Consider the following 23,654-nt stretch of genomic DNA (forward strand, 5'->3'; position numbering starts at 1 on the left):
GTAAGGTTTGTGTTCCCTAGGCTACAGTTCTCTGTACAGGGGAAGACACAAATGAAATCTGTTCTTCTTAACAGCATGAGAAATTCGTCTATCAAGGTGCTAGGGAAGTGGAAGTTTAAAAAGAAACAGAACCAAGACAATGTTGCATGCAACCCCATTACCTTCTGGAACTGCCATTCTCCTCCATGGGAGGTGCTTTATTCTCTAACAGTGGCTGATTAACAGGAATGCTCCTCCCCTTACTTGGGACCAAGGACTTAGATGGGATGTATGTCACCTGTCCCCTTGATGCAGAGAGTCCAACACACGCGTTATTTCACAGCAAAGGAGAAAAGGGATCATTAGAAATAGCATCTTGGACAAGCATACAAAGAGGAAAATTAAAGCAGCCAAGCAGCAGATTTCTAGCAGAGTTGCCTCAGAGCTTCTGAACAAGCCGCCACTGTTCTGTTCCATGACCGGCAGTGCATGGCATGGATTTTTCTAATTAGACTGCAACAATCCGAGCCCCCTCCTCCCCACCTTCTGCCACCAGAGGAAGGCCCACCGCAGCAGCTGCCTCCGTGGCAGATCTCAAAGTCTGTGTACAAAAGGAAATGGAGAGACAGAGATGGACTGGTCCAGAATTAAAACCCAGTATCATAATAATATTAATCAATAATCATAGTATTAACAGTAAGAATGGTGCAGCCTAGTGGATGTAGGCCCTGTACACTGCAGACATGTCGTTGTCTGATTGGTCCAATGCTTTTGCTCGTTTATAGACCTAAAGAAGAAAAATTAGAAAAGGATCAGTGTCTGCCCTTGTGTGAAGTATTTTCCTAGCAGAAATATTACTCTGCTGACCACTGCAAACCAGAGAACTGCATATAACATCAAGTAATTAGAACAGTGCAGATCAGAACACACCACGTCTTGTTTAGGCCATCTGTGTTTACTGATGTGACATTCTAAGGGCTTCTACAGTCACAACAAACCCCCAATCCCATATATTTCAGTCGCTGTTCCCTTGTCTTAGAGATGATGTAATTCTTAATATTTTTCTGTCTCTTGTTGACAAACAGCTTTATTGAAGAAGTGTCGAGTAACACACAACTGAACGCTGAACAACTCTTACCTCATTGGCAGCAGCTGCCATTGGAGTTGGGTGGTTGACAGAATCGCCCAGTGCAATAGCTAATCTAAGATCCTTCTGTATGTATTTCAGGTAGAAATCAGGTTTAAAGTTTCCTTGCAAGATATCTGTCAAGAGGAATGCATGCAAAAAATTAAGCATGACAAAAGTAAATCAAGCCCATGCTGCAAAGACACTCAATTCAACACCAAACTTCCTTTTCCCATGCTGATCATCAGGAACACTGTTTTTAGCTCTTCTATTTCTCTGCTCTCTATCTTCATCTGGTCACAGCAGATAATGTCACTGCCCACTGACAAAGTCAGCTCAAATTTCTAAGCAGCTTCCCCTCCATTCCATTCATTACCCTGCCCCAATGAAATCCTCACTGTGAATTCAAATCCTAAGCAGGCTGTAGACCATGCAGAGCTTAGGGTGTATTCTCAGAAGCCCTGGCTATGAAGGGGAAGGAATGGAACTCATCTCTTCATTTCCAGAATGCTTAAAATACCCAGAATCCCAGGCTGATGAAGACAGGATGGTTATTTTCTCCCTTCTGCCATTATCTGAAATGCTGCTAGGTTGTGGCAAATGTCCTGTAATAAAATAATGTTAAGAGAACTTTACTTTGGCACTTCTGGTCCAGGAAGATGCTGGCAAGTTGTCCCTGATTGAGGATATCCAGAAGGGTCTGTTGGGACTGGCCAGTCACTTGAGCCAAAGTCAGTCCTTCTGCTATCGTTGCCATGAAGCTGCCTTGGACCATGTTCACAATCAGCATCATCTTGGCAGCATTGCCTACTTCACCTGGGAGCAAGACATACCATTGTGCATTCCTCCAGAAGAGATACAGCAGGCTTTCTCCCCCTTCCCACACAGTACTAACACTACTAGACTCTTCATATCAAGCACTTGGCAGCTCTCCCTTCCCCTGAAAGACTTCAGAAAGCTTAACCGTTTTCCAGGCACTCAAAGGAAGGGAGAAATCATAAAACTATGGTCTAATATAAAACATTTCACAGATCCTCCAAAATGAGCCAGTATTCAAAAAAGAAAAAAAAACAACCTTAGGCTGGAAGCTCTGAAATTGGCCAAGTTGCAGAAAAGCAAGCCAGTTTCTCATACCACTGAAGAAGACAAGAATCAGATGACACCTATGCCTCTCAGATTCCTTGCTGGAGTTCCCAGTCCTTGCACTAAGAAACTGCTATCAGGCCGCTGGTGTTTGAATTACCTAGAAAAAAAGACGTCTTCCCCATCGCTTGGAAACAGCTACTGCAGTCCTCGTATAAACCCCTGTCGCCAGCTGCCAGGATCACAAGCATCCCATCATTAGATAGCTGCTGATTTCCTGAGACTGGTGCTTCCAGAAACCGACCACCCCGGGACACTATCACCTAGGAAAAACAGCATCTCCGGTTAGCTGTGCATGAACAGCACACACTGATGCTGAGCAGGCAGCACAGCAAGAACATTGTTCAGGGCTTTCTTGTTCCCCAGGACAGAATTTTAAAAGTACAACAGATAGCTCAGACATACAAACAGGAGAGGAAAGCACTAACATGTGATGCGCTGCATCCCGCAAAGGGTACTCAAGACCAAAAGTTGCCCTCGCACTCCAGCAACACTCTCCTGCACCCATCACTACTGTGCATGTTTTAAGCAGCTGAACCTACGTGCTTTTGCCATGGCGCCCTGTAATGGCCAAGGAACCAGTGCTGACGTTGTACGTGTGGTGTAGAAATCTCACAAAATTGACTGTTGTGGTATTTTTCCTCTTTTCCTCAAAGTGAAAAAGCCTTCGACAGATATCATCAGCCAGAGGTTCACTAATATGTATGACTTCATTCTCCACATTCACGTTACACGCTACTGCATTACCGATATTGTCTGCTTAGAACGCCACCAAACTAGCTCCTCTCCCCGTGCAACAATACACACTGCCTTTAGGGCAGAGGATAACAGTCAAGATGCCAGAGGAAATCAAAGATAACACACCAGAAATAATCAGGACACTTCCACAGAAATCCTGTCTGTAGTACTATTTTTAAAAAATACAACATGAAGGCATTCTTTTTCTCAACCAGAACATTTAAAATAAGCAGATTACACATTTTAACAATTTAAGAACAGTTATTAATCCAGACAGTGCTTTCTCCTCCAGTTTGCAAGAGAGTACCAATCTGGCTATAAATACTTCTTAAGGGTCAAAATTTGGCTGGCTGTTTGCACTGGTACCAGCTAACGGCCCTACCAAATCTACAGGCTTTGCTGTTACCTCCAGAGAACGCCTCATCCAACCTTGTTTGCTTGTCAAGATTTAACAGTTTATTTTGTCTTATTTGCCTGGGACTTGAGTGTCTCCTAAGGGCAGCTCAAAAATCTTCAGAAGCATCTTTGTTATCAACTGCCTGGAGCACCAAGAACAACAGTACGGCTGCTGAATCACAGGTGGTAGAAGTTCAGGCCAATGCGATTACCTGGGCCAGCTCCGTGACCGTATCTGCATCCACAGTGGACATATCCACATAACACTTGCCTGGGCGAATCCCCTGTAACACTCCACTCGGACCAAGTACCAGCTGTGGGGAAAAAAGGGTGTCTGCAAAGAAACTCCAATCCTGCAGACCAGCAGTTCAAGCAAGCCTGGTGCTGCAGTGGTAAACTCCTAGAGGGTTATCAAAACCTATCCCCCAGGCATTATTTTTGAAAGGAATATTATTTTTGTTAGGTTGTGGCTAGGCTGTGTTGTAGGTTAGGCTATCCAGCATCCACAATGACCCTGGCTACCGTGGTTAGTGGGAATCAGAACCGGCATTCAGTGACTGTATCTTGTAGTCTAGCTGGTGGAGGAAAAATAAGAGCTAATCCTTACATCCTTTGCTGCTTTTGGATCTGATACACAGGCAAAGGTGATGTCACAGGTGGAGACAACTTCAGCGGGGGTTCTTCCCAGCCGTGCCCCCTCCTGGATGAACAAATCACACTGCAAAAGTCACAAATCCAAAGACAATAAAAATTAAGTACAGAGCAAATAGGTTCTCTAGCATTTTGCTGAAACAAACTCTGCTGCTGGACTCAACTCAAAAGCAGTCAGGCGTGTTAATCACATAGCAACTAGGCTGTCTTCTGTTGATTTGTGCCCCCACACACAGACATAAGAGGCTCTTTCGCAGCTTTTCTGAAACCCCAAGTGAAGAACTTCAAAAGACAGACACAGAAGAAGAAAATGCTCAGGTGAAATTATAAGAAATTGAATGTTGTTGTTTTGGAGGACAGATAAGGGAAAAAACCTGATAGACAAAGCAAAAGGTGTTACTGGACAGTAAACAGGAATATGCACAGCTGAGACTGGCATGTTTTAGTGGGTTACTGCTTCAAAATCTTAGCTCCTTCTTACCCTATCCCTTCCCAACACTCATGTTTTGCAGTTAAAAAAAAAGTTATTCCCTTTTAACAAAGTAGCTGCAGTGCCCTTCTTGCCTTTGATATTCAACAACATCATTGAGGACCACATCTTCCCCAGTTACCTACTTCTGCACTACAAAGAGTAACACTGGCTAGAATATAAGCCAGTGTAATATAAACTCCAGTTTCACTTTGAATACACCTATAAAACCATCCTGGTCTTATGACATAGCAGGTTTTCAACAGAAACTTTGTTACAACAACGTGAACAGTCCAATGAATGTGTAAGTGAAGCATCACTACTAGGATCCCCCAGCACTGACTTGGCTATTTACATGAGCAGTATTTCCAGAGGCACTTTACACTGCATTCCTCAACACATATGCAAGGTTGGAATTTTTCTGGTACTTCTCATCTCTTACAAAATGGCAGTGGGGTGGGGACTGTTCACGTAACAGGACAGACTACAGCTCCACCTAGTCAAAAGTGGCCACCAACAAGCACCTAGGAAATAATAACAGACAATAACAGAACAAGGTGGCAAGCATATACTTGTGTTTCTTTGGCATCCTCTCCCAGGTACCACCAACTGGTGACTCCAGGCCTCCTGAGCTAGAGGTAGTATGTTTAGAAAAGGTTAAGTACCATCTATACCTTAGGCACCATGCCTACCTTCTCAGCAGTCCGGTTCCAGACAGTGACAGTGTGACCCATCTTCAGTAAGTTGGAGACAATGCCGCTTCCCATCAGGCCAAGTCCCAGAAATCCTATCCTGAGGGGAAGAGATGAACAGTAATGCAACAGAAAGCGATTTGTGTCAGTCTCTTATGGTCTTGTAAATGAAGAGCAAACCCTGGTGCATCAGCAGCAAGAAGATTCCAACACCACTACCAAACCAACCACGTTCCCCTGCGGCCACAGCTAGAATGGGCAGATACTGAGCTTTAAAAGCAAGCTGGTATTTATTTTGCTTACTAAGCATCCCTAACAATTTCCTGAAGAAAGTTTTTAGTTTGCTTCAGCAGTCTACCTAAATATTAAAGGTCTGGGTTCTATCTGTTTGCTTGTTTTGGGGGTTTTGTTTGGTGTTCTGTTTGTTTGATTAAAATTGCTGTTCTTGTGCTTTATGTTGCCAGCCATTGCCTTACTCATGATAAAGAGAACATTGAGAGAGCTGCAGATTATCCCTCTAATTAATCTGATTTTTTACACTAAGTCACACATACAATGACTTGCTTACACTACTGAACAATACATTAAAATCTTTATTTTAACAAAGCCCAGCAAGGACTAATGGGCTAAGCATCATGCAAAGACCAAAGACGGAGTCCCTGCTCTACAGCTGCACTTTCGGACAGACACAGAAAGAAAGGAAGTAATAGACTGGCACAGGTCACCAGGAGCGACATACAACAGTGCCAGATACCAGCTGCCTTTCCCTGTGCCCCTCTCCTCAAAGCTGGCATAACTTTAGCTTCGCCTTCAAGAAAAAAAGGCAATGCACTAACAAGTTCCATCCCCCCAGTTACCTGCAACAGGGATTCCTTTGCAGTCGTTGCTGCAAGGATCCTTTTGTACATCGTACAGCTAGCTTCCTATCAAAATCACAATTCTCAGAGAAGATTCTGAAGTGTTCAGTGACACATCTAATGTAATTTCACAGTGAAACTGGCCTGGAAATTCCCCATTTAATGCTTCAGAATTAGCCATACTCCAAATACACCGTGACATTCGCAAGCCACCTGCACTCGAGCAATGCTGCCTTTTCTCAGGACAAACTAATTTAGACAGGTCAGAGCAAGTCACCACAGGCTCCTCAAACAGCCCAAACAAGGTCCACCTATTTTCAAGTCTCTAAACCAGAGGAGATATACTTTCTCCCCCAACCCACCCTTTCCTGAGAGACTGTTTTACCTGAACAGCTTCATTGTTATTCTGGTTCCCCTGGAGTACAGCTTAGAACTGACATTCCATGAGAATGACCCCAACGGCAAACAGCAAGCTGTGGCCTGAACTCAGTTTGAACAGAGCGGAAGTTACAGAGTGAAACAGGAAGCTTAAGTTAGGCTTCTTTCACTCTAGAAAGGAGAGGAAACCAGAAAGCTCCCGTGCTACGCAGCAAAGCTCTTGTGCTGGGAGAACACGCCTCCCTCCTCCTTGCCTCCTACATGCTCAGGGGAGTGATTAAACAACCCCAGTCAACTGCCAGGAACTACTGGAAAAAGATACCCTTTTATCTTTCTGCCTCACACAGCACTCAGAAATACTGCTGCTTGATGTTCTTCAGCATGCCCTACAGGAAAAGGGCAACTGCAGAAAAGCCTTGAATTGCAAATGTATCCAGGCCAGACCTTATTCTGAGTTTTTTCTACTGTACAGCTCCTGTTTGTTTTTAGCTGCCTCCCCTTCCCCCCCAAATCAGAGTGTCACACAAGGACAGAGGAGATCTGTAGTTGAAGGGAAACTTAGGTTTATTTATTCTCAGTGACAAGCTTGATAATGGCTGCACGAATGAGCTGGGAAGGAGAAAAAGGAAGGGAAATGGTTGAAGTGCGTTGGCAATCTTACTTTTTGTCTGTAGGCGTGATACTGCCATTGACTGCTGTGCTGTCTGCTGCCTGGATGGAGGTGGATCCTGTTTCCTGGGGGCAGGGAGAAGGAGAAAGGGGGGGGGGGGAAAAAGTACACAGCTCTGGAGGAACTGCAGGTCCTCATGACAATAAGCAAAACCCATCAAAACCAAGATCTGCCTTACCTCTTCACAAACCTTCAGCTTCTTTGTGATGGCTTGATAGCAGACAGCTGGCTGTACAGAGAAGACAAAGCATTGGGGGGAAGGACAGTGCCAATTTGCTCTGCTGAGCAAAGAGACTACATCCTTGATACAGAGAAACAGGCAGTTCACCCACCACCATCTGCCAAGCAGGAAAACTCTCAGGCTTCCCTCGATGGGAGAAAATAAAACCGAAAACCTACTGCAACATACTAAGACCTTCCTTTCCCACCTGCTGCAGCAACCCAGGCTGTCTTCTCATACAGGTACTGCTAACTCCTTTCTGTAGTTCATATGACAGGCTCCTCTAGAGGCAAGGATCCAGGGCAACCCTACTCTCACGTTTGGCCCAAAGAAAATAGAGATCTCCAAAGCCTGCCATAGAGCACCTTGCCTCATATCCATGCTCAATGTCAGTGCAGCTGTGGAAGCAAAACCTTCTTGTTAGTATGAGAAAGTACATGGCTTGCAACAAATGCTGATGTGAAGGCTGCTTCTTCCCATGCTACTTATTGTGAGTTTGTCTAGATTAAAACTGTTAGCTGCTCTTAATTCTTCTGGCTCTGCTCAGATCCTCAGCTAGATATAAGTTATTTTTCATTTAATCTGATTTTTCCTTTTCCTCCTGATGTTCAGTGCTGAAGATAAAATCCTGCAAGGCTTCTGACTCTCAGAAGATAAATAGGCTATATTTTACATGGAGCTTTTCTGGTCCTAGAAATGCCCCTGCCATATTCAGTTAATTGACAAATTCATCCAGATGAAGGAACTGGTAGGACAAAGAATTAAACACAGAAGGTTTTCTTAAACAGAAAAACAGCTTTTCCTTGCCCTCAATGTTCAAACTACAGAATTTACTTCAACAGGTCTCTCAGATCCTCATGCCAGATAATATTTAATTAAACTATTCACAGTATTCAAGGCTAAATCATTCTAAACCTTATAGTTAGGAAGTAACTGAACTACAAGACCGCATGCGAGAATCTAATTGCTGCTAGCCCCCAAAGAACAGAATTTCAGAGCTCTTTATGCATACTCCTTCTGCTTAGACTAGCAAAGGGCAAGATGCCAAGCTAGACAGACCAGCAGAATGATTCTGTCTGCCAAATCCTCACCTTCTCTGTCTGGCTCAGCAGAAAGTGTGGATCACTGTCCTTCACAGGCTACAAAGAGAGGAAAATACTAGCTCAGAAACATGCCCAGAGTCACTGAGCAACCACAGCACAATTTCCTTGTTCTCCCAAAAAGCATGAGAACAATAGCTTAAGGTGGGAAATATAAAGTGTATCAGCTGTATCAAGCAGCCTTTTTCAATTAAGCAGTATACATTGACTTGAACGGCATTGGTTCTGAGAATGAAACATAAATTCCTCATTTTCAGACATCTGTAGGAAAACCAAAGATGATTGTGAGTAAGATTAACACGAGAGAAAGAGATCTCATATCCTACTTCCTCCTCTTCAAAAGGGAATTAAAATACTTATTTTCCAGCTTCCAAGGAACTCCTTAAAACAGCATTCTGGGAATTGGCTGGAGATTACACCTAGCACTGTCACACATTAGGCAAACCCATACTAACAGCAGCAAGGACTGGAGGCCCAGGTATCTCGCCTCCCCAGCAAGCACCATATGCCCTAGCCTAGAGTCACATTACCCTTACTCTACTTTACTCATCACTCACTTATGCACAAAAATGAAAAGCTTCCAAAAGCTGCTTATGAGGGAAATCAAATGAAACCACCCCACACAACAGCATCCAGACAGGGAGAGACTATCCGCACCACCTCCTGCAGTTTGGGAGGCCAGACCCAGAAATCCTTTTTGAAACAAGAAGTGCAAAAATGAGCACAGCAAGTTAAGCATGAATCTGCAAATGGTTCCACAAAGACTGAAATCGCATGTCCCAGCATACTTGTTAATTGCCCAGAATATTATCTAGTTTTTTATACTATGGTGACAGAATAAGAAAATCCTATTGTTCCCACAGGAGGAAGAAGATCTCGCTATTTTACAGCTCAGACAAAGTTCCAGATTTGCTTCCACAAACCCAGTTCCTAGATCGCATATTTTGTAAAGTCTCTCACCTCACTGACGCTTGGTGGCCATTTAAATCCGGCCACTGTTCCAGTCATCACTCTCTTCACTGTACTTGACTCTGGAATTGTGAGGTCCTGAGGAGATAGAAGGAGGATCAGAAACAGCTTACAACCTGTTTCAGTGGCTGGCCACAGCACATTGATCATATCAGCACACATACATAGTTTTGAAAAGCACTACATGCTTTTCCATCAACAGTTCATATTTAAACACAGTGTATTATCAACACAGGTGAGGTGAAGAAAACATGAACTGCCAATGAGAGAATTTAACCACAGTTATGGCTTCTGGAGAACCCATTCTTCATATGTTAGAGAAATTGTTACACTGTGTAATCATGCAATGAGCAGAGAAGCAAGCGAACACACTTGATCCAGCATCTTCCTCTGGTGGATGCAAAATGCTAAATAAATGAGTGAAGAACATCACCATAGTCAGAGGTCTGAACTCTTCTAATCCACTGTCAAGAGGAGTATCCTACCTGTTAAGAGGAGAACCTTCAAAGCACGAGGCTGACAGTCACATCTATTCAAGTTTACAGAATCCATGAGACAGAAAATGCTAAGTGGGCTGCCCCATTCACTCAACAGGCTCTGATTTGTAATGTCATGATAATACTTAAGGCATCGGGGTTTTTTACTACTGATTAAAATTTATCTTTATTTCCACACGATGTATAGGTTAAAATAAGTCTTTATGCTATAGGCCATAGACATATGCTACAGATATACACATATTCACATGCTCTGTGAAAAGAATGTGCAGGACTTCTGTATAGTTTGTGTTATCTTCCTGAACTGGGGGTTCAGAAATGGAGTCACATTATCTCACCTCCAAAATTACTTCCTGAAAATGCACAATATACCTCAGTGTCCATCCAGAACCACAAGAGAAAGAGCACTGTAAGAGCAAGACTCTTGGAAGTAACGCAGATTGATGAGACTCACCTGTTAGCAGGGACAGACATCAGTCTTAATTAAGACATCAGTCTCCAACCTTTAAGTGGTGTTTCAGTCTAGGGAGAGCCTTGCACACTAAAATACCCTCCTTGAAGGCCACGCTGCTGCTTCAACTGGTAAAGCGTGGATGAAACCTGCCCTGATACCTATGAAGTCATCTTGGTCTTTTGAAAATATTCATATAAGCTTAAAAATGAGAGTATTTGAATGATAATGTATGCCTACTAAGCATTTTATAGATAGAACACATCTCAGCAACAACCGCTTCCTTGGAAAGCCAGAATTTGGACTGTGATGGGACAAAAAAAAATAACACCAAATCCCAACACTGTGGTAACTCAGAACAGCAACATAAATGTTTTCTACCACAGGGCTAAGAATTTGTGGAAATTATGAGAACCAGGCAAGAAAATAACCAGATTTTAAAGTTACTTCACAGGCTTAAAAAAAAAAAAAAGTATTAAGGCACTACCTTTATATTTTCATGGCAATTTCTTTAATTGATCATTACATTACTTTCCAGAAGCTACTTTCCTACATTAGCCTGCTCATTCTCATGGTCGGTAGGCAGACATTTATCACATAGCTGGGCACTCCTTTGTGATACACTGTTTAGAAACACTCCGCTTGCAATTTGTCAGTAAAATAATTTCTACTACCACAATTAACTCAATCAAAGTGCTCTGATGTCCTGAGGTAGCTAATGCAGTAAAACCTAAGCATGTAATGTGTCAGCACAATAAGAATTCTCCCAGCCGTTAGTTTTGATCAGTTTTGGAATGAATCTAGCTCAAAGACACAAAAGCATTTTGCAAGTGGAAAAAAGACCTGGTGGCTTATTGTAACATAAATATGCGGAAATACAACACGCTCATAACAAGACACTTTGAAAGGTGAAACTAGGTTGACAGTAAAGCGTTCTCCTGCATAAGTCACATGTTCTACAATTATTAGTAAGAATTCAGATATACGCATCCATTCCTCCCCTCCAACTCCCCCCAAAAGGAGAAACTGATGGGCTCTGTTGTACAGGCTGATTTAACAGAAGCTGCCTCTAGAAGAAAACCCATTCTTTCCTTTAGAGCTAATATCTGAGATGATCAGCTTCATTTTACTACATCAAGAAAGAGCTTGCTGTTCAACCAATGAAGGCCAATCCATTCACATCTTGGAAGATCAAAGGCTACCATCTTGACTCGCAACCTGAAGTGCACTGAAAGACTCTGAAGCACAGCATAATGTGATCCCTCTGAAGCACAGGGTGAGCAAGCAGGCTGCCGCATGGTGTATCAGCTCCCAGTGGTCTCCCAGTGGTCTTCAGGGGTAGTCGCTCATGGAGCATGTGCGTTGTGATAATCCAGTGAAATAATTAGCCCTTCAGAAAAGGAAGATCTGGACCACAACAAGTAAAAAGTCTGGAACTCTAGATGAGGATAAAGTAAGCATTGGTGTCTATCATTGCTGCTGCAACATCCAGGAATCCAGAATCCAGAAACAGAGAAGTAATGGGAATAAAATAATAATGTTCCAAGGTTGGACCTTTAAAATGAAGGATGGAAATATATCCTATAGCACAGAAGCTGATATGAATACAATTAATTCTTCTGGTGGATTCCCCAGGCCACAAGAGTTTCTTTTTTAAGCCCTGGCCCCTAAGAATACCCCACCCTCTTTAAGTACTGAGGGTGAAACTGAGTGACTACTAATCACTTAATCATACAAAGAAGATGAGATGGGAGAAGTCAGGAATCAGATGAAGACCCACATCTCTTCACTAATCCTTCCCACACAAACTGACCTTGAGGGATGACAAGATGATCCCATGACACAGCTCTCAAAGCCCTCTCAAAGATATGAATGAAGCCACTCAAAATAACTAACTGGTAAAAATTACACGAAGGTTCAACAACATGCTTGCCAAAGGTATCAGGCAGCCAAATGGTCTAGAAATAGTAAATGCATCAGCTTAAAAAAACTGATACTGAACTGACTCTTCCTGCTGGCCTGTTATGAAGGTGCCAGTCAATCCTAGAGTCCATCTGCAAAGTCCACAGGGCACTGGCGGACATGCACAACACAAACCTTCTCATCCTTGGGTGGACGCCCCCGCTTTCGGGGGCTCTGATCCTGGGCTCTTTTCAAAGGTGACTTTGATCCTCTCTCTGACGATACAGAAGAGACCCTCTTTTTTCCTTCCCCTGTGCCCTTCTTCAACTTCCCTTCAGACAAACTGGCTTTACGTTTCTCTTCACCAGCAGACTGCTTGCTTCTTTCTTCACTGGAATTACACCGATTCTTCTCTTCACTGGAGTTATGGGAAGACGCCTGAGAGATTACAGAATAGAAGATGGTAAGGAAAGAAGAGAAGAGCTGGAATGACTTTCATGCAAAACCAAGGATGTGAAGAACCCTATGCTGGTTACTACCAAGCAAAACAACAGCCCAGCAACTTGAAAACTAGATATATTTGTTAGCCCTTTGAAGTCAGTGAGTGAAGTTCCTGGTTAGTTCTGAAAAAACACATCAGTTTAAGTAAGCAGGTAACAGAACAGGCCACTTGAAATCTTGCTGGGAGTGTGTGCACATACATGCACTTCCAATATACTAAAGAAAAGATTAGTAGATATCAAATTCTAGCCCAAGACTTAAGACTGGTTAATCAAATCTTCATAAGCAGATCAATTACCCTCTTCAGTTTCTCCATCAGTTTAATGACACTTTTCCCACCAAACAAGACTGAATGAGGAAGAAGAGATCGGGAAAAAACCAAACAAACCCAGAGGAATGAAAACAAAAATACCCCCTCAACTTGCCAGAAGCTACAAACTTCTTTCACATACAAATACATCAGACCATAATTCATGCAGACTTGTTTTGCTGCACACAGTAAAAAAGAACCCACTCACCTGGTCCTTGCCTTTGGTTTTTCTAAGAAACTCCTCTACAGCATCCACAGCTTGCTGGAAACGCTTACCCTTGTTAATTTTTATCATTTCCTCTTTGTGAGGGTGATAAGGCTTCAGCTGCTCCACTTTGATCCAAGCACTGGAAACAAACAAACAAGTTACTTATATTCTCCAAGCAGTAACTTTCTCAACCATTCCACTTTTAGAAACACAGACTTCATTATCCTCCACGGCAACTGACGATAGCAGCCCAAACTTGCTTTCTACAACCAAAAGGGCTGCAATTTCTGCCTTGGCTGAAAACTTTCTTCTGACACTTTTACTTGGTTTCTCTCTCAAGTTTTATAACCTCTCATGACAGCAGTGCTCTGCTTTACACATTTGTATTGTCTGTCAGCAAGTCAGCTTTTGGATGTGATCATAGTTACTCCCTTAAGACAAAGGCAATGTAGTGACGGCTCTTCTATCACCAGGAGGAACACCCACAATCACATGCCTCCACAGAAGGTAGCCAATAACATGAATCTGCTCAAGAGGTTGCTGGAAGTGGAGGCCACATAACAATAGTAAGCCACCAATCCCTTGTTCAAACATACTGTGCATACACAGGTGTCCCCAAAAACTGGAGGGGGGGGGGGAAAAAAAAAAGCCAAAATTACGTATCTCTCAAATGCCATGGCTCATTGCTCAACATTTTTGATGTACCTTTGTATTTTGCTTGAAAACATTTTCACTTATGATGAAAAAGAACCATTTTCTTCACTTGATATTTTAAGATAAACTAGTACAGCAGCAGAGTATTAACCTGACTGCAGTCCTATGAGGAAACTCAAAGGACTTCCCTGTTTCCACTGCTGCTAAGTAGGACTTCCTGCCATTTACCAAATGGTTAAGTGGCCAAGTACACGATGACAACTCCACTTTCCTTCAGGCTGACAAGCTCTTCTACCATTCCTTCACTGCAGTTTAGGGGAACACTTTTGCTTTTCAACATTCCTTGTGGCAGAGACTACCTTCCTCTCTCCTCAAATTCAAGTCCAGGCTTATCAACCACACTGTTACAAAGCTATGTCCATCCTACTGAAAACAGACCTGTATACATTTTTGAAAGCTTCTTCCTGAGCTAGGATGGCCAACAGTGCATACAGCAGCACAGTACACAGTAAGAAACCAGTCAAAGCAATTTTCTCTGCCCCCAAAACATCTCTGTTACAAACATTGACTAGCCATGATTACAAGTTCTAAATATTCTCCAGTGCAGTGTAGCTCCTGCAAGCAAGCAAAGTGGTTTAATAGTTTCCTTTTCAGACACAGTGAGCATCTTGTCATACAATTAAACTGAACATAAAGATGAAAATAATAAAAATGCTTTGCTGGATCTTGCTTGTCCTCTCTTCACGAAGTAGTAACAGCCAGTAAACTCTTTAAAACTTCATGGAGATCTCTCTCTTCACTGGCATTAACCATTGTTTGCAGTCAAGAATCCACCTGCTTAAGACAGATTGAAACTTTTTGGGTGACATTTAGAGACATAGGCCTCCTGCTAGAACTGACTGCAAAAAATGCCAGCACCCTTTCCATGTTGCCAGTGTAGCCCACACCATGATTCCACCACAGCCTGGAAGCAGAAGCCAGTACTGTTTTGCACACAAAGCTGAATCCTTTTGCCTAGTATACATGTTCTTCATAGTAACAGACAACATAAATTAACAAGTCCAACCACTACTTTCAGACTCCAGCCTGCCATTCAACAGCTATTCAGAGAATCTAGCTGCCCAGTCAGTAGTGAAACATACCTTAGAATTCCCTTTTACTGTTACAGTCCTTCTCTGTGGCACTCAGTGACAAAGCATCCCTAGGTATTAGGCAACATCAGCTCATGAGAAGCCTTTCTATTATTTATATAAAAGGAAACAAAATTCTGGATTACATTATAATAAAGCATGTTAATCACTGCCATATTTGAATTTCTAAATAAAAATAACTTTTTCTACAAGGGCATTCTCTTAGGTTTCTGCACATCCTCTCCCTCCTCACTGTACATGTTCATTATCTTTCCTTCTCATTACTTTTCCTTTGGTATGGAGAAAGCCTGAAGCAAAGCTTTCTGGCTCCTGGCTTCAAAGGTATACCTTGGCATTTGTAACTGGCCACAACAAACAGCTAGAGAACTCATAGACAAACTAAGAAGTGCAAAACAGTCTTAAATGCTGCCTCAGGATCAAAAAATACTGTTAGAACAGTCTTTTCCTTTCCAATTTATCTTTGTGTGTCACCTACCTGGAAAACCTTCTTTAAGATACAAGTATGTCTTTTGACATCAGATGTCCATAAAGCATTTACGTGCCATGTTTCAAACACTTGAAACAAAGAACTTTCCACCAAAGCTATGCATGTTTATACAAGATCTCTCTCTGTTAAGCAATAACACCAAAGCCAATGAAGGCCAATATTTAGATAAGAGGTCTCTGGGATGCAACATATAAAAGGAACTACTATTTTTCTACTGGCTCAGCTATGAATTAAAGTCCTAGAAAAGCATCACTGATGTTATGTTAATGAAGAGGTCATATTTAAGATGAAAATGTATTCATATTGCTGCACAGAGTCATCTAGTATCAGTAAAGGGAAAGTGAAAAGATGTAAAAGTGATACATGTTAGTAATAGGTTTCTCTGCTCGTTTCTCCACAGCTTTCCTTATCCCCTTCAAAATATCATTCTTATAAAACTACTAGTCATGTAAAATCCATGTTACATTCATGGATAAAAATCAAAACTTAGAATGCTTGTAAAGCAGAAGCAAGTACAAATGTGACCTGGAGCTTCATGGAGAACAGCACAGAAGAGACGCAACCAGAGACACCGGATTCAAATCCATTATATGAACAAGGAGACCTTAAAGCCACTCTCTTCCAGTCTAAAGATAGAAATTCCTAATCATAAACTGGAGAAATGAAAGTAAAAGAATATCCACAAATACTCACTTTTTGAAAGCCTTACAGTTAAGGAAGGAAAACAGTGGCACTGTATCTCCACATTTCTATTCCTAGTCTGGGAAAAAATTCATAGAGTTCTACACTGTAGTGGCTTAGCATTTAGTGTGGGCATCTAGCACAACTGACTTTGAAAGGTCAAAGAAAATTGTTTCGTTATTTATGAGCCTTGCGTGTGTGAGCACACAACCAAGAACTCAAGATAGGCTTCCTGCTGTTAAAAGGGAATGCCCCCATTTCCACCAGTAAAACAACCCACATGACTGAAATCTGGAATTTGGGATGTAAAGCTTCTTAATGAAAAAAAAAAAAAAAGAGACCACACTAAATTAGAATAAACATCCACGCAGCCAAAAGGAGGGGATACTTATCAGAAGAAAACAAGCAGCAGGGCAATACTGAAAGCAATTAAGGATTAGATTTTTCAGATTTGTGCAAAAAAAAATTAATTGCAGAGTACTTACACATCCAAAAATATCAGGAAGAGGTGGAAAGGTTTTGACTATGTTTTCAGCTACGGCACTCTGCCTGCAGAGATGTCTACCAACATTCCAGCTGGCTCTGCTATACAGCAGTCTGGCTACAGCAACACAGAGCTCTGCGTGGGATAATCCGCCTGAGAAACAGCAGCAATGTAAGTGAGCTCTCTGCCTGCTTAACCTATACCCTCTGGCTCCTCAGACTGCCACAGAGTACCACATCCAACACCTAGCCAACTTTAAGCAAGTGTGTTCTGATGTCAGGATCTCTGAAAGAACATTTTAGAAAAGCTACATCCAGAAATTTCTCACTCCAGGAAAACCAGGGAGAAGAGTGGCAGAAGAAGAGGGTAGGTGCTTGCATCCCAACAGGATATGGGGAATGGGAAGGCAATGAGTGCTGTGCTAAAATCTCTGTCCCCGATGGAAATAGGCTGCGGATTACTATACTTATCTTTGACTGCAAGCTTCCTCCAGTTTTTCCTCGATATATGAAGTCAGGAAGTGCCCACCAACACCACCACATTTAGTAAGACTATTTAGTTTTGTACTGATGCTTCAAAAAGGTGCTATTGAGTAAGAATGAACTGCTCCAGATTCCTATTAAGGCTTTGATATACATGACAGATCATCTGGCTACTACAGAATACCTAAAGGGGGAAGAGGGTGGGATGGGAGGTGAGTGTGTGTGTTTGTACACACATCTCTGATGACTGCAGGACTCTCCCTCTGACTCCTATGAAACACAGCAGAATAACTTCAATGCAGTGATTTTTTTTTTAAGGTTTTTTTTTTAGTTTTGACAAGGTCCTAACGGATTCCCCAGCAGGCCATGAGATGTAGGAACATTTTGAACCGGATGAAGCACACCAAGGAAGACTTGTAGGCTATGCACCTGCCAGTCCAGTAGTTCTAACTACTAAAAGCATTAAATGCACGTATATAGCAATGTGTGAGTTCTTCCACTGCAGTATTCGACTACCAGAACAAGCTACAAAGATCTCCTATGAGAAGACTGTAGCTTGGGAAATAAAAGGGGATCTAAAAAATTATCTGAAAAGCAGTTAGAAACATAGATAAGAGGTCAACGTTCCACTGCTATTTAAAAAGACTAAATTAAAATTGTTGTTTATACTCCCATAACTGGGTGTTGTTCCATGCTTGCCAAGTCTATGTGTAGGAAACATCAACTCTTCTCGATTTCAGGTGAAGAATCCTTTTAATGTGACTTACTCTGAGAAGAGACACTCAGGAAGAAGAACTCCTATGCAGACTAGAAAAATCTCCCTCTCAGTTCGGAGAACAAGGTAGTAAGACGCTGCCTTAACTGCGATGCATATACTCGTGTAATCACTTAGAACAGGACACGGATATTATAGTACTACTAGGGGGCTCTCACTGTGGTAAAGCACAGGTGTATTTCACAGTTCAAATAAGCAAATCCTTCTTCCACAGGTAGAGAATCCTTATCTTCCAGAACTCCTATTATTCTGAAAGTGACAGAAGCAACTCCACCAACACAGGAATCATAAGGAGCATAGAGCCCAGCAGAAACTTCATCAGAAACCAGGTCTTATAGCACAGTCTAAACACACTCCTGCTCTCACTTTCATGTCTTTGGACAAACCCATTTACAGCCTCCCAGTTAACTTATTTCCCTAGTCACTGGAGCACCGCACTGGGCCAGTAAGTGTAACTATTCAATTCACAGGTAAAGAAAAACATTTTCTTCTGTCCTGCATGCTAAGCTATGCTTGGGCCTACAAGGAAGCTGGGGGGGGACTGTTTACAAGGGTCTGTAGTGACAGGACCAGGGGTAACAGGTTTAAATTGAAAGTGGGGAGGTTTAGATTAGATATCAGGAAGAAGTTCTTCCTGGAGAGGGTGGGGAGCGCTGGGACAGGTTGCCCAGAGAAGCTGGGGATGCCCCATCCCTGGAAGTGTTTGAGGCCAGGCTGGATGAGGCTTGGAGCAACCTGGTCTAGTGGAAGGTGTCCCTGTCCATGGCAGAGGGGTTGGAACTACATGGTCTTTAAGGTCCCTTCCAACCCAAACGATTCCATGATTCTATTCAGGATTTCACAAATAACCAAAACCTATCTATACACTACACCAAAATCACTTCCAAACTCATCATTCTTTTTATTCACCCCTCCACTCCACCCCGATGCATGCACACCAGTTCTTATTTTTAAGCAGCTTTCTCCTTATCTTTGGTATGGCATACTGGACCCACGTTAAATCAGGAGGAAACAATTTTTAACTAGCCTGAAACGGTAGCATTTATGGCCACAGCAGTCACCCAGGAATCCTCTGAAGAAAATAAGACTATCGAGTCTGACACTGTCTACCCATCGACAAACTGGCTGGCAACCACCCTCAGAAGTCTATGAGAGGGATTCTACCCAGCAACTAGCATCACCTTCACCTTACACACACCAGACAATAGGAAAACAGCTTATATCCAGATCCTCACCTGCTAAACCTCGGCAGAGCAAGGCCATAAGACCTGTAAAAATGCATCAGTGATATAATAATGTCATCTTACAAACTTCAAAGTGGCAGAAAGTGAAGTGCTAGGAAATAGAAGCAATGTGTACTACAATATCAGTATGAGTCCATGTACCCATCACACCACAGACTACAGTCAGTGATGGAGCTTTGTATCCTCCTATTCGTCATGCTGCTCATTGTCTAGAGTAGCAACATTGTCAGTTACATATTTCCACTTACTGTTTACTTACTGTTTATACACACCTAAAAAAAAAAAGTATTTGCAAAACACATTGGTTTACTTCCACAAAATATGGAATTTTCGCTTCATGCTCACATTTTAAGTGAAATAATTAAAATTCTTCCTGATTTGGTTTGTTGATTATGCTCAAAGATCAGGATTTTCTCGAGCAGCACACTGGTTAGAACAGGATAGCTCTAACCAGCACACTCTTTAAAAAGTTCAAAGTCTGGACAGAAAAGGTACACAAGCTTCTCTCTCCTGTCCCGCCAAAGGGGACAGTATTTATTTCGATTTAATTTTCAGGTGGTGTATGCCAGTCAAAACGAGGAAATTTCTAAATCATGATTATCTAGTGGGAAATTATTAAATCTCACAAGCTGGAGATGCGGTGGGGGAGTGCAAGGACACATGACAACCACCACTTACCATGCCAGACATCTGGATATTCCCTAGCCAGAGCTCTAGAATTGTGTAATAAAACCTGATTATTTTTTAGCTCTGAACTCTTCATTTGCAATCATGCTGCTAGTCTCAGCTACAGTACCCCAGACATACAGCCACTTTTTCCAAACTTGTCTTAATACAAGATCTCTGCATTTCACGGTAACGTGAAATACATGAATCAAGAACAAAGAAACTGGCATAGAAATAGCCAATCTCCTCAACTTTCAGAACCTGATTAGCCCAAATAACCACGTTTAATAATGCTGCCACCAAAAACTCACTCTCTGCCCTCAAATCAATCTTCACCTGCCTTACATTGCTAGAGATCCAGCAAACGTTGCTATTAGAATGCAGCACTCACTTCTACTCCTTCCAGTTTAGACTTCAGTTCTTAATGGAAAATTATTTTTAAATATTAATCAAAAAGAACTTAGCAGTCAAAAATAATTTCCTTAACAAACACCCATTGAACCGTCTCAGTTCTTGCTACCTTTTTTCCAAAAAGTTAAGGGTTTTGCAGGCTTACACAGATATTTGTACTTTTCTCTCTTATTGCATGACTTAATGAAAAACGGCAGGAAATAAAGGGGAAAAACTGAAAAATCGGCAAAATAATTTTCAGTTTCATTAAATACTCAAGTTCCCAGGTTTTTCAGTGTTGTGGGTTTGTTGGTTTGGGTTTGGGGTTTTTTTAAACCCATCTGTAAGTATCCGAGTCTGAGACAACTATGATTTTGTACGCCTATTGGGAGTCACTAAATTCTCCCTTGCAAAAAGGTAGTTATACAAGAGTTTTGGCTTTTCTACACTGTAAAGCCTTTCCAAAGCACTGCAAGACTGTTTTCAGTGTATCCTCTTATAAATGGCAATTATACAGCTGTTTTATTCTCCCGGCAGAAAAACAAATGCATCCACTTAGCTGCACCTTTCTCAAATCTAACCCAGTCACGTCACACTCCCCTGGCAATGGCCAGCTACCAAGAACCTTCCTTCACATTAGCAACCAAAATCCTAACGTGACTGACTACGTAAGCCTTGACAGTATTCCTACACCCAACACGAGCGGCTATCGCATGCAACAACAGTTGAGTGTTTCCCGCATGCAGATCGACGGCAATCCTTTGAAAAGCTACCCTGCACCGTGTCGGTAAGTATTCTTCCACACAAGGTCCGTATCATACAGCACAGAATTTTCACCAGATGAAAACAAGCAGGTACATACTGATCTTCTGTTCCAAAAAACTTCACAAAGAAGCACTTTTTTCCACGAGGTTTCTTCAGATCTTTAGGTGGATTAACAATCTGAAGGTGATGAGAAGTGAAAGTTAAAAACCACATAATGAAAATTTATACTCTGATTTTACTGTCATAGCTATTGTAGTTTTGTTTTTTTTTTTAATCTGACTAGGAAGAGAACTGCTCTGATTCTTTCAAGTAAATACGTAACCAGTGTATTTCCTTGGACATGGGTATGCTGCAGCAAAGCAAAAAAGCACCCAACTCCACTGATAACCTCCCTAAGAATGCAGTGGTGTTTCTTCTCCCTATCCCAAACAGATAAGATAGCAATCTTCTTTTCTTTTTTAATTTAGAAAGCCAAAAGGCATTAATAGAAGTTTGTTCCACTTAGGTAACTTTTAAAATTTATATGTAAAGCTTGATCTTTACTCCAAGGACAGACCGCTAACGAAGTTTAAAACCCTAGTAATCAGAAAAGCTGTCATTCAGTTATGCAGGTGACAGCTGAAGACCATAGGGGAGCCTGGACTTCACTGTCTCCAATAACCAAACGTTTATGGCTGTCAGTCACACTGGCAGCACCCCTCCCTGCCCCACATGCTACCTCAGCATGCCTAATCCTCACACCTACACCACAAATAAAACCAAATCTCTTTCACAGATGTAGGAATAATAAAAAAGGCACATTTTAATCAATTTCTTTCCTTTTTTTTAATCTCTTTGGCCTTTCATTAGGAAAAAAACCCAAACTACACACACAAAAAAAACCCAACCAGAAGAGAAAGTTCAGCTAGTCCCTGCTGCCAAAATTATTACTCAAAAAACATAGCACTAAAACAATATATTGAGAAGCCAGACTATTTCTATTATTTAACAGAGTGCCTTTAATCAATTTACTATGGGAGGAAGGAAACCTGTCTTGCAGAAAGTGATAGAGATTAAATAACAAAATCTGGGAAACACAATCAGTTCCAGAACTGGATGAACTGCTCTCTGTGGCTCTCATTCTATCTGAATTAACAGCTGTAAGTGACAGGCTGGACTTCTAGAGCAAATAAAGCCCTAAACTGGTTCACAGTTAGATTTGTGGGGGATGAATTTGCAACCAAAAAAAAAATTAATCTTCAACTGAAATGCCTTCAGGCAAAGCCTTCTCTGTGCAGAAAAAAAAACAAAACAAATCCCACACCAAAAACTAAGAAAGTAACAATAAACAAACAAAGCTCACCTTTCCTGGCCATGGAGGATACCGACCCAGCTTCCCCCTGGAAAAAAAGAAATTATGATGCACTAGTACCAGAGAAATCAAAACTATGCCACATTTACCTTTCACCTAGCTTCCAGTCAGAACCTACCATGAAGAGCAAGACATGCAGTTGACACACCTAAACTAAACCTCTCAACAGTCTACATGAACTCGCTGGACTATCAGAATTTAAGTGATCAGAACAGCAACAGCATAGCTACTGCCCGGATGATACAGCGCTACAGTGCTCATTACTCTTGCAAAACTGAGTATTCCCACACAAGGAACTGAAAAAAAATATCGATGCAGGCAATCAAACCAAGGTTCAGGTTGGTAACTTATATCCATCCGGACAGAGGAGTCTACTGAGCAGAGCAGCCACCAATTTCCAGCTCAGAAAGCTGAGATTCTTAGAAGTTCTCACATGAAAGCATTAATGGCAGGATCCCCTAAACAGGTGTTCCATTATCATTCTCTTCAGGTGCTCACCAGCACAGTAACATGAGCTGAAGATATAAAAGAGCCATATAAAAGGCAGAAACGTTAATTTCCTACACTGCAAGTGTTTCCATTATGAAAACTACACAAAACTATTTCTTCACAGAGGACAAAGATGCCTTAGTCTCAGCCCTCAGCACGGTGACTTTATCACTACCTTACCCCTGTCAATCAGGCTGCAGTACTCTCACATCACCTTCTCAGTCACTGTCTTGCAGGAGACTGGCAAAGGACCTGTGGAGCCCACCAGCTCCTGAACCAAAAATTCTCAGCAAGTGCACTGCAGCCCCTGCTGAAATGGCAGTGCTATACAAACGATTCAGGAACAACAGTCAGGCAAGAACACTGCCCAGAGCTGCTAGTGACAGTATCTCATAGTCAATGCTTCCATTCTTGAACTAGCAAGACATTCATACGCTACTGCCTTATTGCTACAGCCCTTCTGCAATGGCTCTAAGGACAGTACCTGCCCGTGTTCTCATGTTCAAAACTAAAGTAGGATTGTCTGCATTCCAACACAAAACAGTGCACTCCCCAAATCCTCATTGGGGAAAAAAAAATAAAAATTGGTAACAGAACCTATCGTTACTGTCGATTTTTCAGAAGAGAAACTGCAGTTGTCACAGCCTGGAGCACAAGCTTCTTTTATCTGGGATATAAATACCAATGCGTGCACTTGCGTGTTGGGGATTAGCCATTTCTTGCAAGCCCTAGCAGGGCACCCCAGCCTGTCAAGGGAGCAGAGCCTGTGCACTTAAAA

At 42.0% G+C, this 23,654-nt stretch overlaps 1 protein-coding gene across 1 annotated transcript; it reads right to left on the reverse strand.

The window, feature by feature from the left end:
- Nucleotides 1-341: 341 nt before the first annotated feature.
- Nucleotides 342-22,415, reverse strand: GLYR1 (glyoxylate reductase 1 homolog (Arabidopsis); the record flags this gene model as incomplete). The annotated part of the gene is made up of 15 exons (XM_010150805.1): nucleotides 342-766; nucleotides 1,118-1,242; nucleotides 1,742-1,921; nucleotides 2,349-2,511; nucleotides 3,595-3,696; nucleotides 3,990-4,100; nucleotides 5,195-5,294; nucleotides 7,091-7,164; nucleotides 7,278-7,328; nucleotides 8,411-8,458; nucleotides 9,380-9,466; nucleotides 12,434-12,676; nucleotides 13,258-13,396; nucleotides 21,134-21,213; nucleotides 22,379-22,415. Coding segments are annotated over 15 exons (1,615 nt in total), but the record flags the coding sequence as incomplete, so codon positions are not given.
- Between the last annotated feature and the right edge of the window lie 1,239 nt (nucleotides 22,416-23,654).

This window comes from Eurypyga helias, unplaced genomic scaffold (assembly GCF_000690775.1).
Source record: "Eurypyga helias isolate BGI_N326 unplaced genomic scaffold, ASM69077v1 scaffold43004, whole genome shotgun sequence".
Lineage (NCBI taxonomy): Eukaryota > Metazoa > Chordata > Aves > Eurypygiformes > Eurypygidae > Eurypyga > Eurypyga helias.